The sequence below is a fragment of the Puma concolor genome, chromosome B1, assembly GCF_028749965.1.
Source record: "Puma concolor isolate L17-30 chromosome B1, mPumCon1.1.hap2, whole genome shotgun sequence".
NCBI classification, from domain to species: Eukaryota; Metazoa; Chordata; class Mammalia; order Carnivora; family Felidae; genus Puma; species Puma concolor.
Genome location: NC_141670.1, coordinates 131,430,352 through 131,445,136, shown reverse-complemented (window position 1 = coordinate 131,445,136; position 14,785 = coordinate 131,430,352). Strand labels below are relative to the sequence as shown.

Here is a 14,785-nt window from a genome sequence, read left to right as displayed (position 1 = left end):
AGAATTTCTTTAGTTATTTCTTTCTTACTCTAACAAATCACTGGACTAGTTTGAATGGAAACCTGATGATTACAAATGATGTATTTAAAACATCATCTGACTTTTGGAAGATGTTATTATCAGACTGGGAGGATAAAAATATGCCCAACTAGTTGTAACATTCTCTTCTTAATGTTCATAGATTTCCAAGAGCATCCAATTTCCAGCAACTCATGATACAAATGCAGTTAAATTAGAGTATTGGGTACTGGAAATTGTCATTTTATTTTCAGTTAGGTCTTTGGGTTTGAGAGGACATCAAATTACATTATGGAGCTTTGATCTATCAAAATTATGTAACATTGATCTGTCAGATGAAAATTTAATCCATGGTGCAATTTCTGACTTACAGTCTAAGACTACACATTATTTTTCCGTTCTGTTTTGCTGTTCCTAGAAATTAATAATGACAGAAATAAACAATTTAATAAAGTAAGATCTCCAGGAGTAGATTTTGACATAGTCTGATTTATTTGTTTAATATTGAGTGTTCAATAGAGTTGTTCGGATGATACAGAGTTGTACATAATGAAAACTATATTTAAAAGTGGAAACTTTAAATGGCTGTGCTGAAAGCTATGCCAATTTACAATGTAATAATTATTAAAAATATAAAGCATCTACAGCAAAATTTGAATAATGCACTCACACTGGCACTGGTTACTTGTATAATATTTTGGAGTACCCTTAGAATGGTTAAGGGAGATTAAAAAAAAAAAGCAGGGAGACATTAGTATAGGCAAAGGCCACAATTATTGATACAGTTGTTGAATCGCAATTGATTAGGTAACAGAGCTCAAATGTTAAAATGGAGAGGTTTAAACCTTAATTTTCTAAAAGAAAAGAAAAGCTCCGTATTTTAGAGCTTAAAGAGACTAGCCTAACTTTCTAATTTTCTGAAAAAGGAATGTGATCTCAGAGGCTTAGATAATTTTCCCAAGGTCAGTAAAAGAAAGGAACCAATTTATTCAATTCATTTGTCTTTGGAATGAATTTAAATTGCAAATATTAGGGGCTATATGTTAATACTATGTTTATGAAAAAGAGCTAATAAATATCAATTTTTAAGAGTTGTAGAGGCTTATTCATTCTATTCACTCAATAAATATTTGTTCAGCACCTACTAAGTGCCAGATCTTATGCTAAGTACTGGAGATGTCAGGATTTATAAGATAGATGTGTTGCTTACTGTCATGAACCTTACCGTCTGGTGAAAGGAAATGGCCAGTCTACCAACTAATAAAAGTATTCTTTAGTGGTAAGTTTCAAGCAAAAATTTAAAATTGAGTGACATGACAACGAGCAACTTGATATCTAGTTTAGATTCAGTGTTCAGGAGAGGCCTCTGACACAGTAAATTTAAGCTGAGATTTAAATGGCAAGTAGATAACCCTGTGAAGATTCTGGGGCGAGATCATTACAGGAAGAGAACAGTTGGTATAAAATCTCTAAAGCAGGAGAGATTCAGATGTTGAGAAAACGTTGAGAGCAAATTTGTGATCATAATTTAAATGTAAAAAAATATGTTTTTCTCCAACATATATAGAAGATACAGTTATATTTTATGTAGATGATACCCAGAGTTTAGTCTTTGCTAGGGAAGAACAACAGCAGAACAAAGGATCCAAAATGTTGAAAGGTTTTGTGTCAAGTCTGGTGATAATCATGGGCCTTGGCCTCTAAACTGAAGAAGGACATTAGAGGGAAATTGAATGAGAAAGTTGTAGGCGCAAGTGATTGAAGATCTCCATGAGTTTGGAGAATTTTTGGATGGAAAATTTAGATTAGTAGTGAGGATGTCCCCAAAAGCATTTGACCATTTTTTAGTTGTTAAAAATAGCAACTCTAAATGTCATCTGCAAGGAATTATTAGCAGTACAAATTCAAAGAATGCTTTAGAAAAGATAAATGAGGAATATGCTTTAGGCCCTTCTTGTAGAAAGGTGGCACTTAAAGTGGAAAACCTGTATTCAAAGTATTTACTTCTGTATCTTTGGTCAGATTCTTTAACTACATGGACTAATGGCTCTCATTGTAAGAATGATGGTCTTTTCAATCCTTCAAATCCAATGTATTCAAGAGTCCCTGAAACTTCACTAGCTAAAGTATCTGAAGTTACCCAAATCTCTGTTTACAAGTATGAGTGAACAAATATATTAGCCCCAGGTTTCAGGGAGGGAGATGGGCCTGTTCTTCTAGAAGGTTCCTTCTAGAAATGACCTAGCTAAAGAGAGTAAAAGACAGAGAAGAATGAGAAAAACCATCTGTTAACAAGATAGCAACTTCAGACTATGTAGTATAAAGACATCATTGTACCTGAAATCTCCAATCTCCTAAAAGACTGAGTTGAAGAAAGCTGCTTTTTATGAATTATATCAGTGGTAAAGAAATAGTTTTTATTTGATAATAGGAGAATAAAATCATGATGAATTATTTGGTTTGAAATTATTTTAATAGCTAAAATAATTTTCAGCCCCATATGATCAGAATGTGCACACAAATGTTGCTGTACCTATAAGCCTTGGGAATTAGAGGTCTTAGGGTGTGCTTTCTAGAACATTTGTTTGCTTAGCTAAAACAAACAAATAAATAATAAAAGACATAACCTGTTTCATTTAAAATGTGTGCAAGCCACAGTATTCAATACAATATCTGAAAGGCAAGTAATTAACAGGAGAAACACTTTACACATTTTGTTGATTTTGCAAACCAAATAAATGCATGTGGATATCCTATTACTAATTGTTTGCTTGCATTTTTTTAAGTGCCTAAAAATATGCCCATGTAAAAAGTTGGTAACACAAGATCAGAAGAAGCAGTTAAAAATATCTCCTTACAGATCTTGCTCTGGTAGAAATCAGTTGAACCCTGTCATTGCTCTCTGCACTCCAAATCTGATAATAGAGGAAAAATTCTTTAAATATATTATCTTGTCATATAAATGGAAGCTGGAACCCAATGCACTATTTTTTTAGTGAAATAGCAGAAAATGATATTATGTCTATGCACACACACTCACATGTAAATATATTAACACAAAGTAATAAAATCACTCGATTTTAAACTTTACAAGGATAAGAATTCTTGTCTGCTTTGTTCATGCCTATTTCCCCAGAGCCTAGAAGAGAGTCTGGCATATGGTTGATGCTCACACACATGTAACCCATACTGTCATTATAAAATGCATAAAGAGGTAAAGCCCTTAAGCTGTAGCAACCCTTAATGATGTTTATTAGTAGTAAACATGAGATATAATACATGCTGTGTTTTGGTACAATGGTGGTTTCTTTTTGTAAAGGGTAGACTTCTTTTCCCAGAAGCAAAAAGCATATAATATAAATATAAGGTAAACATAAAAATAAATATACATTTTATCCAAATATTTCATCATGTACACTTAACATTTGAAAATACCTATTATGGGGGGCGCCTGGGTGGCTCAGTCGGTTAAGCGTTAGACTTCAGCTCAGGTCATAATCTCAAAGACCGTGAGTTTCATCCCCATGTCAGGGTCTGTGCTGCCAGCTCAGAGCCTGGAGCCTGCTTCGGATTCTGTGTCTCCCTCTCTCTCTCTCTCTGCCCCTCCCCAACTAATGTTCTGTCTCTTTCTCAAAAATGAATAAAAATTAAAATAAAAACCTATTGGGGCAACTAACTTGTATTTAAATAAAATAAATAAATAGGCATTCCTGGGTGGCTCAGTCGGTTAAATGGCCGACTCTTGATTTCAGCTCAGGTCATGTCTCGTGGTTCATGAGTTCAATCCCCTCATCAGACTCTGTGCTGACAGTGTGGAACCTGCTTGGGATTCTCTGTCTCCTTCTTTCTCTGCCCCTCTCCTACTTGTGTTCTCTCTCTCTCTCTCTCTCAAAAATAAATAAAACTAAAATTAATTAATTAATTAATGAAAGAAAAAGTGAAGAAAAAATAACTGTTATAGAGCGTACGTAGGTGGTTCAGTCACTTAAGCAGCCACCTCTTGATTTCAGCTCAGGTCGTGATCTCATGGTTCATGGGATTACGCTGTGCATCAAGCTCTGCACAGACAGAAAGGAGCCTGCTTGGGATTTCTCTCTCTCTCTCTCTCTCTCTGCCCCTCCCCTGTTCATGTGTGCATGCGCTCTGTCTCTTTACCAAAATAAACATTTAAAAGAAAATTATATAATTTTTTCCTATTACATCAGTAAGGAAGAGAACACAGAAGCACTATACAGAGACTGTTGGGCACAGAACCTGCAGACACAGCAAAAAGAGGGCAGGATTGAGGGGTCCACATAACAAGTAGACTGAGAAACACAGAGCCCCTTTGCAAATAGAATTCATAAAGACTCATTACTTTGAAGAACTGAGATGCTGATTTGATTTCTGTAAATAATAGTGACACTGACAAATGAAAATACATCTTAATGCCGACTGCCAGAGTGGAGAAGTGTTGGTGACACAGGAAGAAGGATGAACAGAATGTGGAGAGGTCAAGAAGTTGGAAGAACAAGTTAAATGAAAGCATTTTTCAACTTCTCTTGGATTTTTATCAAGATATTGTACTCAAGAAGGAATCCACAGTGTCAGTGGTGATAGGATCGGAAGCCCTTTGAATGTCATTTAGAATTTATTACATATAATCATATGGAACTTGGCCCTTTTGTAAACTGATATTCTCAATTCATAATATAGATTCAATCTTTCTGACTAAACCTTCTTAAGTTTTTTTAAATTATGATAAAACTGAATAATTACTCTAGGTCTTGTGATAGATTCCTGTAATCTATGATATTTATTTTAATTGAATTCAGTTTCTATTTCTAAATTTGAATATGCTAGTTTAATTTTCATCCTGAAATAGTCATTGTCATCTTGGTAGAAAAGGGACACTGTCTAGCTGAGAATTGTGCTCGAAGATATATTTTGAAATCAACATTTTTTTTTTCTTATAAGATCTTTGTCGCTGATTATTGCCTACGTATTTGAAAGAAAAGGGGCCTGTGGGTGGCTCAGTCAGTTAAGCGTGGGACTTTGGCTCAGGTCATCCTACAGTTCTTGAGTTCTAGACCCACCTCCGGTTCTGTGCTGACAGCTCAGAGCCTGGAGCCTGCTTCAGATTCTGTGTCTCCCTCTCTCTCTGTCCTTCCCCAGCTCACGCTGTCTCTTTTTCTCAAAAAAATGAGTAAATGTTAAAAAAAATAAAGTAAAAGAAGGGGTGCCTGGGTGGCTCAGTCGGTTAAGTGTCTGACTTTGGCTCGGGGCATGATCTCACGGTTCGGTTTGTGAGTTCAAGCCCCGTGTTGGGCTCTGTGCTGACAGATCAGAGCCTGGAGCCTGCTTCAGATTCTGTGTCTGCCTCTCTCTCTGCCCCTCCCCCGCTCACACTGTCTGTCTGTCTCTCTCCCACAAATAAATAAACATTAAAAAAAATAAATAAAAAAAATAAAAGAAAAACATGATGGCACACTTTGGTATTGTCAAAAGATAGTGTGATAGAAAATGCTGAAAATCTTAATATTATAAATAAAAATTTAAGTTGATTTTGATTTAACTTGAACAGGAATAAATGAATTTATTTTATCTGATAGATCATTAAGGCAAGTACCACTTATAAAATTTACAAATATAAAGTAATATGGTACAGATTGAGTGGAACTCTTTAGAGACATGAATGAATAGAAAAGGAAATATTCTATGTTTTCAACAAACTTTTAGCACTTACCATGCTCCAGGCACTGTTTGGGCAATTGGGATAAGTTAGAAAACATAGTAACAGAAATCCCTGTCTTTGTGTCACTTAAATTCTAATGTGGAAAGATAGATGATACACATTAATAGTAAATGTATACAGTGTGTTAATAGATTTTAAGCATCCCTGGAGGTGAACTAGAGAGTAAACTATAATATTAAATAGGATTATAAAAGTAGACCTCACTGATCAGGTAAAATGTAAACAAAGACGAGAAGCTGTGGGAGTTGATCATGCAGATCCCTAGACGAGGGGCATCCTAGCTGGGATGATCATCTAATGTAGAAGACCATCTGACATTGTTCAAGGACTACATTAGAGCCATTTTCTATAACGGAGTGATAGGAATGGGGATTCGGAAGAGACGGGATCAGAAATGATAGATGATAGATAGATAGATAGATAGATAGATAGATAGATAGATAACCATATCTTAGCTATTAATACTCTCTTTTGAAGTACCTCAATACATTCTTTTTTTTAAAGGCAGCCTAATAGACAGGTTAATGATGTAAATAGCTTAGTATAATCAAGGAATGATTTTTCAAATTTTTCATGATTCTGTATTCTACAAATCAAGTACTAATCCTGTCCATAGTTGTTTAAATTCACAGTTGGACTGATGCTACCACCATGAGAGAATTCTAAAGCATTCACCTTTCACTGAAAATATTTAGGGTTACTTGTTTTCTGAAACACACATCTTTAACTTCCTATTTAAAATTAAATTAACAGGGGTGCCTGGGTGGCTCACTTGGTTAAGCGTCTGACTCTTGATTTTGGCTCAGGTCATGATCTCTCAGTTCAAGAGTTCGAGCCACTTGTCAGGGTCTGCACTGACAGTGTGAAGCCTGCTTGGGATTCTCTCTCCTTCTCTCTCTGCCCCTCTCTCACTCATTCTCTCTCTCTCTCTCTCAAAATAAATAAACTTAAAAAAATAATTAGATTAACAAATATAAGTTGTCAGATTAACATTACATAAAGTCTTAAGAGAGGTTATATGTTCTTGATTCTTCTCATATCTGAAATGGAAGGACATCTTTATCACAAATGACCACCAAGTTACGAACATCAGAAACAATGGAAATACTCCATTTTTAGGGCCAACTTCATTGTATCTACTCATAAAATATCCTTATATTCCCTGGAGCAGGGGAAATTTAACTTATGTGCTATACCAAGATGAGCACTGCTAGAAAACTGGAGGCATGAAAGTGCTATACTTGTTTAATATTTTAGTTAGCCTGGAGCAATGATAATCACAGACAAATTCTATGAAATGTTATTTGTGCTCACATAGTTACATTAATTTTCTTTTAATCTTTGTCTGCCCCAGGAAATATTTCAATTGAATTTTACATTTCTTTCCAAGAAATCAGGAACTCTGGAATCCAGTCTCATTTACTTTAACTTTTTTTTTTCACAGTTATTGCCAAACCTAAATGAATTCAAAACCAAGAAATTATCTTGGATTTATTTCTTCAATATATAAAATTGACATGCTTTAAGTGAACTTTAATATAATTCCAGGATCAGCCTTACTCATCCAAGGTGTTACTCAACTTTTCATTTATTACACATATATTTATTTAATTCATTTAAGATATTCATCTCAATACACATAAAACATAAAGTGTAGGTACTCCTAGAGGTAGTACGTGTAGTGGCTGCAAAAGAAACTCTGTAGTCATATACTCTGGGTTCAATACTACACCTCCTCCTAGCTGTGTATTCTTAGACAAGTTAACTAAACTCTCTTCCTCAATTATTCTGTGACAAAAATGGGAATTAATAATGGCACTTGAAACATAGTATAATGGTGAGGAATAAATTATGGTGAGTAATAAAAAATAGTACTGTAAAGTGCTTAGTGTAGTGCCTGTCTTCTAGTAAGAATTCAATAAATGCATACTATTGTTGTTTATATGCTTATGTGTTCATTAAAAAATATCCTATTGTGTAGTTACATTATTACTTAGGAAATCTAGGATGGTTTTCCATTTTTAAAATGTCAGAACTTTAGCAAAGAAGAATAGTGAAGACTCTGAAACTAATGACATATCTCAGTTTTTCAAAAGGGAGATGAAGAGCAACTCAAAGCTTCCAGTGAATTGATTACAAATATCAAAGCATAGCATTTCAAAGATGATTAGAATGACTCACTTTGAAAAGAAAAAAAAAAAAAAAGGAAAACAAAGTTTAACACATTTTGACACTTGGTTGTTTTTGGTCCTTGGATAGATTTTAGCCCATATCCTGGTACTTCTGTAAAATTTCAAACAGGTGCACTACAAATCTCTGACTTACAATTTCAATGTAGTTTTAAAAAATTTCTAATATAAGGGCAAAGAGAGGGGTGCCTGGGTGGCTCAGTTGGTTGAGGGTCTGACTTCAGCTCAGGTCGTAATCTTGTGGTTCGTGATTTCAGGCCCCACGGCAGGCTCTGGGCTGACAGCTCAGAGCCCAGAGTCTGCTTCATATTCTGTGTTTCCCTCTCTCTCTTTTGCTCCCCCACTCATGCTCTGTCTCTGTCTCTGTCCCTCTGTCTCTGTCTCTCTCTCAAAAATAACTAAACATTAAAAAAATAATATAAGGGCTAAGAGAGGTATAAAAGAATTACAAAGTATTTTAAAACTATGTTCATTAACTTTAAAGGAAGAGTGGACATTATATGCATGAGTGAATTCTTGCAGTTTTTAAGTAGGTTCAGCAGCTGTGGGAAAGTGTCTGAATATCTAAGTCTATTCTGTAAACCTATGATGAGTCACAAATCTCAATCAATATATCACTTACAAAATGAATCCTAAGTAAGGCTAAGGTTAGAAATCCATACATACAACTTAAGATTTTTTTTTTTTTTATCAGCAATGTAATTGAAACTTGACACTGAATTTCAAGTCCCTGCAGCAAGCTGATAGATGAAAAAGCGGATACCCAAATTAAGAAAACCAGAATTTAGGAACCAGATACGATTGACAATAGATGTATCAAGTTGTGTTCAAATTCACCTGAATTTCTTTACTTCTTGAGTAGTTTCATCAGTCTCACTGAGAAGCCATACAAGATCAAAAGATACATAGCAAGAATCTGTAAGAGAATCAATCTGCCTGTCTTAAAATTAAAACAGTGCAGATAGTAGATTTTAAAGTTCAGCAGAGATCATCCTGTACAACTCCCATTTCTTCCCATCCCCACATAATTTTCTTGGTAGGTTAAACCGAAATCTAGAGTTAACATTTTCCTCATCTTCCAAAGTGTTATTTTTTCCTTAAAATGTGTTCCTGTTTAAGATGAAGAAATATCGTGATAAGAAGCAGAGAAGCCAGAATTATTTTACTCACACTCTTGTCATTCTTTGGGGCTGTAAACCATAGCTGCAAAACGAAGTCAACAATAGCAAGAACTACAGTGACACATATTTTGTCTCAGGAAATCAGTCCAAAAACAGAGTAGAACAACTCAAAGATCATTTTAGCTCAAAGTGGGAAAAATGATTTGGTTGTAATATATAATAAGATTATTGTAAAAATTGAATCACCCAGGTCAAACAGTTGGAGCAGTGCTTGGCACAAAGAGAACACCCCCAAAATAATAATTATTTTTTTATAACTGTACTAATAGTCTTTAATTTGGCTAATATCAAAAAAGGCAATATCTTGGAGCACCTGAGTGGATTAGTCGGTTTATTGACTCTTGGTTTCAGCTCAGGTCATGATTTCAGGATCGTGAGATGGAGTCCTGCATCAAGCTCCACACTGACCTGACTTAAAGGCTTAGACTTACTTTGGTACTCAGACCAATTTCTGTCATCCCTTAGGGAATCATATCTCCCAGATCATACTTAGAGAATTTTTAGTGAATCTCATTATACTCTAGATCATTTGAGTCCTTTATTGAGACACAATATTACCTGAGGCTCTGTAAATATATAGAGAGTCCTTTTAGATCATTTTTCCTTGCCCATGTGGCTCCCAAATTCTTGGCATCAGATTCTCTGACTCACTTCTTTGATCTTAAGATTGAAGTTCTTTCAATAAGTCAGTGCCTAAGTTATGACCAATCTTTTTACATAGTTTACACGATATACCATATCTATGCTGGAGAGCTTACCCTCCAGCCCCTATTCCATCCAAACAGGTGTGCTTTTTCTTAACGTCCTGACACCCAACTCCTCTCAATCACTGCATTGCCTTGAAGAATCATCATGACTCCTGCATGAGATCCATGTTATAATAAATTTGAGTTCTTGAGTATACAACATATTAAACATTTTGAGTGCTATGAATTTAAAGAAACTTGACTAAGGATGAATGGATGAACTAGGTATCTGGGCTCTTAAAATATTGAATTAGGTTTTGCTTTTGTACATACTAGCTCTATATTCAGATCATATAATTCAAATTTTGAAACTTTAGATTTTCTCCTTTGAAAAAATAAGTTTAAAATACACACCTTGACTTCCGCTTCTATTCGTGAGAGCGTAATGACTATGTGACTTGCTATAATAGTTAGACATATGAACAAAACATATATTAAAATTCTCACACATTAAAAAATAGAGAGAGAAGCACTGTAATGCCTGAGAGAAGGGAAACAAATCAAGAGTGCCTACAATACTTAGATTTCAGCCTGGAGGCAATGTTTGGACCATGGTTCCTGGAGGGACAGCCTGGAGAGAATTTCAGGATCCTTACATTTTGTAGCTGAGGAGACAAATATCTGAGTTTGGAGAGAATAAGACAGCTAGAATTTGTGGGACAGATTACCAGAAAGGAGGGGAAAACACAGAGATAAAACTCTGGAAATCTATATTGGTGTACCCCTGAGAATTTTGTTTGAATAGTGATCTTTACAAATGCAGAGTGAAATTTTACAAGGCCAGGCAAAGAACAACTGCTGAAAAGGAATAATTGACAGAGAAATTTAAGTAAATAAATTCCCAGAGATTTCACAGTTCTGGGAATCTTCATGGATATTCAGTGGAGAGCACAAATGGTCAAGCTTTAGTAATAAGAGTAAGTAACTCTAACCACTTCTTCAGACCCATTCTAATTTTTTTTTTTTTTAACAAGCCTCAGGAGGATCAGTACGACCCACAAGTAACTTAACCATTTGCCAGAATCAATTCTAACTCCTTCAAAGGTAATAAAATCTAGCATTAAACAAAATAAAAATCACAATGTCTGGCAACCAGTAAAAATTTACTGGACATTAGAAGAAATAGGAAAATATGACTCATAATTAGGAGAAAATTCAGTCAATAGAAATCCACCTGGAAATGATAGATGATAGAATTAAAGAAGAGAAATTCAAAACACTATTAAAAATATATATATTTCAGGGTGCCTGAGTGGCTCAGTCAGTTAAGCCACCAACTCGATTTTGGCCCGGATCATGAGATCAAGCCCCGCTATGGGCCCAGTGTGGAGATTCTCCCTCTCCCTCTGCCCCTTTTCTGCTCATGTTTTCTCTCTCTCTCTCTCTCTCTCTCAATAAATAAATAAATAAATAAATAAATAAATAAATAAAGGATTTAAAATATGAATATGATGACAGAAAAGTATATTCAGATTGAATTTCTAGAGATTAAAACCAAGATAGCTGAAGTAAAAATTTCACTGAATGAGATAAATAGATTAGACAGAAGAAAATATCAGTGACCTTGAAGATGTAGTAATAGAAAATATACAAAATGAGGCCATCAGATTCTCAAGAGAAGGGAGAAACTTTTAAACAAAGTGTCAGGGCACCTGGGTGGCTCAGTCAGTTAAGTGTCCAACTCCTGATTTCAGCTCAGGTCATGATCTCACGGTTTGTGAGTTTGAGCCCCACATCGGTCTCTGCACAGTGCAGAGCCTGCTTGGGATTCTCTTTCTCTCCTCTCTCTGCTTCTATCCCACTCATGTGCTCACTCTCTTTCTCCAAATAGATAAATAAATAAACTTTAAAAAATAAAAAAAGTCAAGTGTCAGCAGCTTGTAAGACAATAACAAGCCATTTAATATTTTGAGTACCAGAATTAGATGGCAGTGGAAGTGGGAAACAGCAAAATTGGTTGAGGAACTAGTGGCAAATTTTTCCTCACAATTTTAAGAAAGTCCTAGCTACCTCAAAAGGTGGTCATGAGTGCCAATTGAGAAAGTGTGCATAGAGAACATTTTTACTTGTGCTTAGTCAATATAAACATTCTCATTGTTCGTTGTTTATAAATATTTCCAGATATTTTAGATTCTTCAAATAAAAGGCATGAAACAGAGGCATTTTGCTCAAGTTGGTCTCATATTTAGACATGTTATGTACATGGTAATGACAATACAAATTAGAATAAGAGGAGGAAGAAGGAAAAGAAGAGAAAGAAGAAAAATATTTTGGGATATACCTTCCCTGGTCCTTTGTTAGTTATATGCTATAAACATATTCCTCATTCAACCTTCACACAAACCACATGGTATAGCTGCTCTGTTATTATTTTTTCAAGTAAAAAATGAGGTTCAGAGATATTATATAATTTATCAGCACATAGAAAAAGGTGGCGAACCAGAGATTTAAACCTCTATCAGTCCAAATTCAAAAGCATATCATTATACCATTTCCCATATTCTAAAAGTGTGAGCATGAATGCCTCCTTAGAATGTATTTTTAGCCTACACTGCCAGGTTTAAGAACCATGTTGATATTTTGTTTTATATCTTTTCCTATATGAGTTTTAGGCCTTTCAAAATGTATTGTGTAAATGTAGGTAATTTTCTACATGCAGAATTCAGGCTGTCATTTATTTACAAGAATAACTGATTTGCCAGATTGATTCTAGGGCCTTTTCTAGAGTCCATAGTGTAATCATGTTTTTACGAATAAGTTAGTGTATTTAATATCCTGTTGTTTATTTGTCTAAACAATTCAAGAAATGAGTTTCATATGTGGAAAGATAAAATTTTAAAAACTTTTTATCAACTTTTTAAACATAAATGCTGTCACCAAATGAAAAAAATGTATGCCATGAATTTCCTTATAACTGAATATTTAATAAGTAAGTTATCACACTTCCAAAATGCCGTTTAACAAAACCTCAAAACAGTAGCAATCTTTCTTAAATTCCAAAATATAAGACTAGAAATGCAATATTTAAGTCTAGCACATATTTCTTGTAGGCGAATTTTCTTACCAAATGTGTTGGCAATAATGTAGAATATATAGTTGGGGTTATGTCCTATTCATTTTTCATCAGAAATTGAGCAAAATTTTGACTTAGTCAAAATTCTTAATGATAATTATAAAATTGTGAAAACTGTGAGTTCTAAAGCTCTGTCAAATAATTTAGAGGCATGTAAAAATATTTATAATAGAGATATTTATTGGAGTTTTTTATTTTTTTAATATTTTTTCAATTTCCCCCGGTAGTGTTTCTAAAAGGAAAGAAAAAATGAAATGGAGATATAGACTAAATTATGAGAATATGTGAGTCCTCATTTGGTATTTTAAAAATTTACCCTCAATCTTCAGAAACTCTATCAAAGTAAACATTGACTTAAAAAATAAGTCCACACTCCTACTTTTTAAACAATTCACAATTTGGCCAGTATCTTAGCTTTATCTCCCCACCACTCCTTGGAGCCCACTTCACAATGTATACCAGTTAATTCACCCACCGATTCTAGACAGCTCAGAGAGGTACTTCTCGAATTATTACATGCATATGAATCACCTGGAAAGTGTGTTAAAATGTATATTCTTGCTCAGCATGCCCTGGGTGGAGTCTGAAAGTTTTCATTTTGTAAAATAATAACAGCCATTTTTATTAAGGTATAATTGATATATACCATTATGTTAATTTCAAACCCACAATATGATGATTCAGTATTTGTGTATACTGCAGAATGATCACAGTAAGTCTAGTTGACATCCAACACCATATAGTTCCAATTTTTTTTTCCTGTGATGAGGAATTTTAAGATTTGCTTTCTTAGCAACATTAAATATGCAGTACAGTATTATTAACTATAGTCACCATGCTGTACATTACATGCCCATGGATAGTCTGCATTTTTAAAAAAAATGTTTTTAGCCTTTATTTATTTTTGAGAGAGAGACAGAGTGTGAGTGGGGGAGGAACAGAGAGAGAGGGAGACACAGAATCTGAAGCAGGCTCCAGGCTCTGAGCTGTCAGCACAGAGCCTGATGTGGGACTCAAACCCACGAACTATGAGATCATGACCCCAGCCTATATTGGACACTTAACGGACTGAGCCACCCAGGTGCGCTGGATAGTCTGCATTTCTAATGAGCTCCCAGGTGAAATGATGTATCAGACAGTACACTTTAAGTAGCCTGGTTTTTAGAGGATTGCATGCTGTTCTCCTCTTAATCCTCACAGACTGTTAGATGTGACCTCCTTGGGCTGCTATGCGAATGTCCATTCCCAGACTGAATGAGCCTATGTCACCTTCTGCTCAGAGAAAATCCTGTATGTACTCCTTCAATTTGGAACAGAACCTTTTACATTGTGGTTTCACCAAGGGAGAGGCAAGCGCTACTAAAACGAATGCTTTACATTTTAACTTACGATCTTAGTCTTTAGCAAGAAATGCATTGGTACCACATTTGAGGACTTACTCAGATACCAATATTGGCATATGCATGAGATTTTCATCTATATTCAGATTGTCTTTGTTAAGTGAATTATTTTACTTCAGAATGTTTGCACTATTACCAATTATTATTCGTGACTTTTTTTTTTTCCTCTCTCTTTCAGGGTTTGAACCTGAAAAGACTGGAGGCAGTACAAGGAGGGAGAGAGGTAAGAAAGTCTAGAGAGAGGGAGAGGGAAGAAGAAAAAGTGGTTACAGTGTTGCAATGATGTGGTTGGTAATGGTGACTGATGATGATGATGATGGCGATGGGGGTGTGTTGAGAGGAATTTTGTGTACATATATCCCATTCACTCTGGTCATATTTTACACATTTTTCTAAATGTATCCTTTGTGCTTGTTCCTCTGAAGCCTAAGAGAGTACTGATTC

The 14,785-nt window shown here is 34.9% G+C and overlaps 1 protein-coding gene across 6 annotated transcripts in view; it reads left to right on the top strand.

Annotated features, from left to right (window-relative positions):
- Positions 1-14,785, top strand: part of CCSER1 (coiled-coil serine rich protein 1) — a 1,329,329-nt gene that overhangs the window by 860,741 nt on the left and 453,803 nt on the right. For all 6 annotated transcript variants that reach the window (XR_015250351.1, XM_086704581.1, XM_086704578.1 and 3 more), the window contains one exon: positions 14,520-14,564. Coding sequence is in view for 5 of the 6 variants with exons in the window: in XM_086704581.1 (XP_086560707.1) it covers positions 14,520-14,564 (45 nt within the window). In the remaining variant the exon portion in view is untranslated. The remainder of the gene's footprint in view (positions 1-14,519; positions 14,565-14,785) is intronic.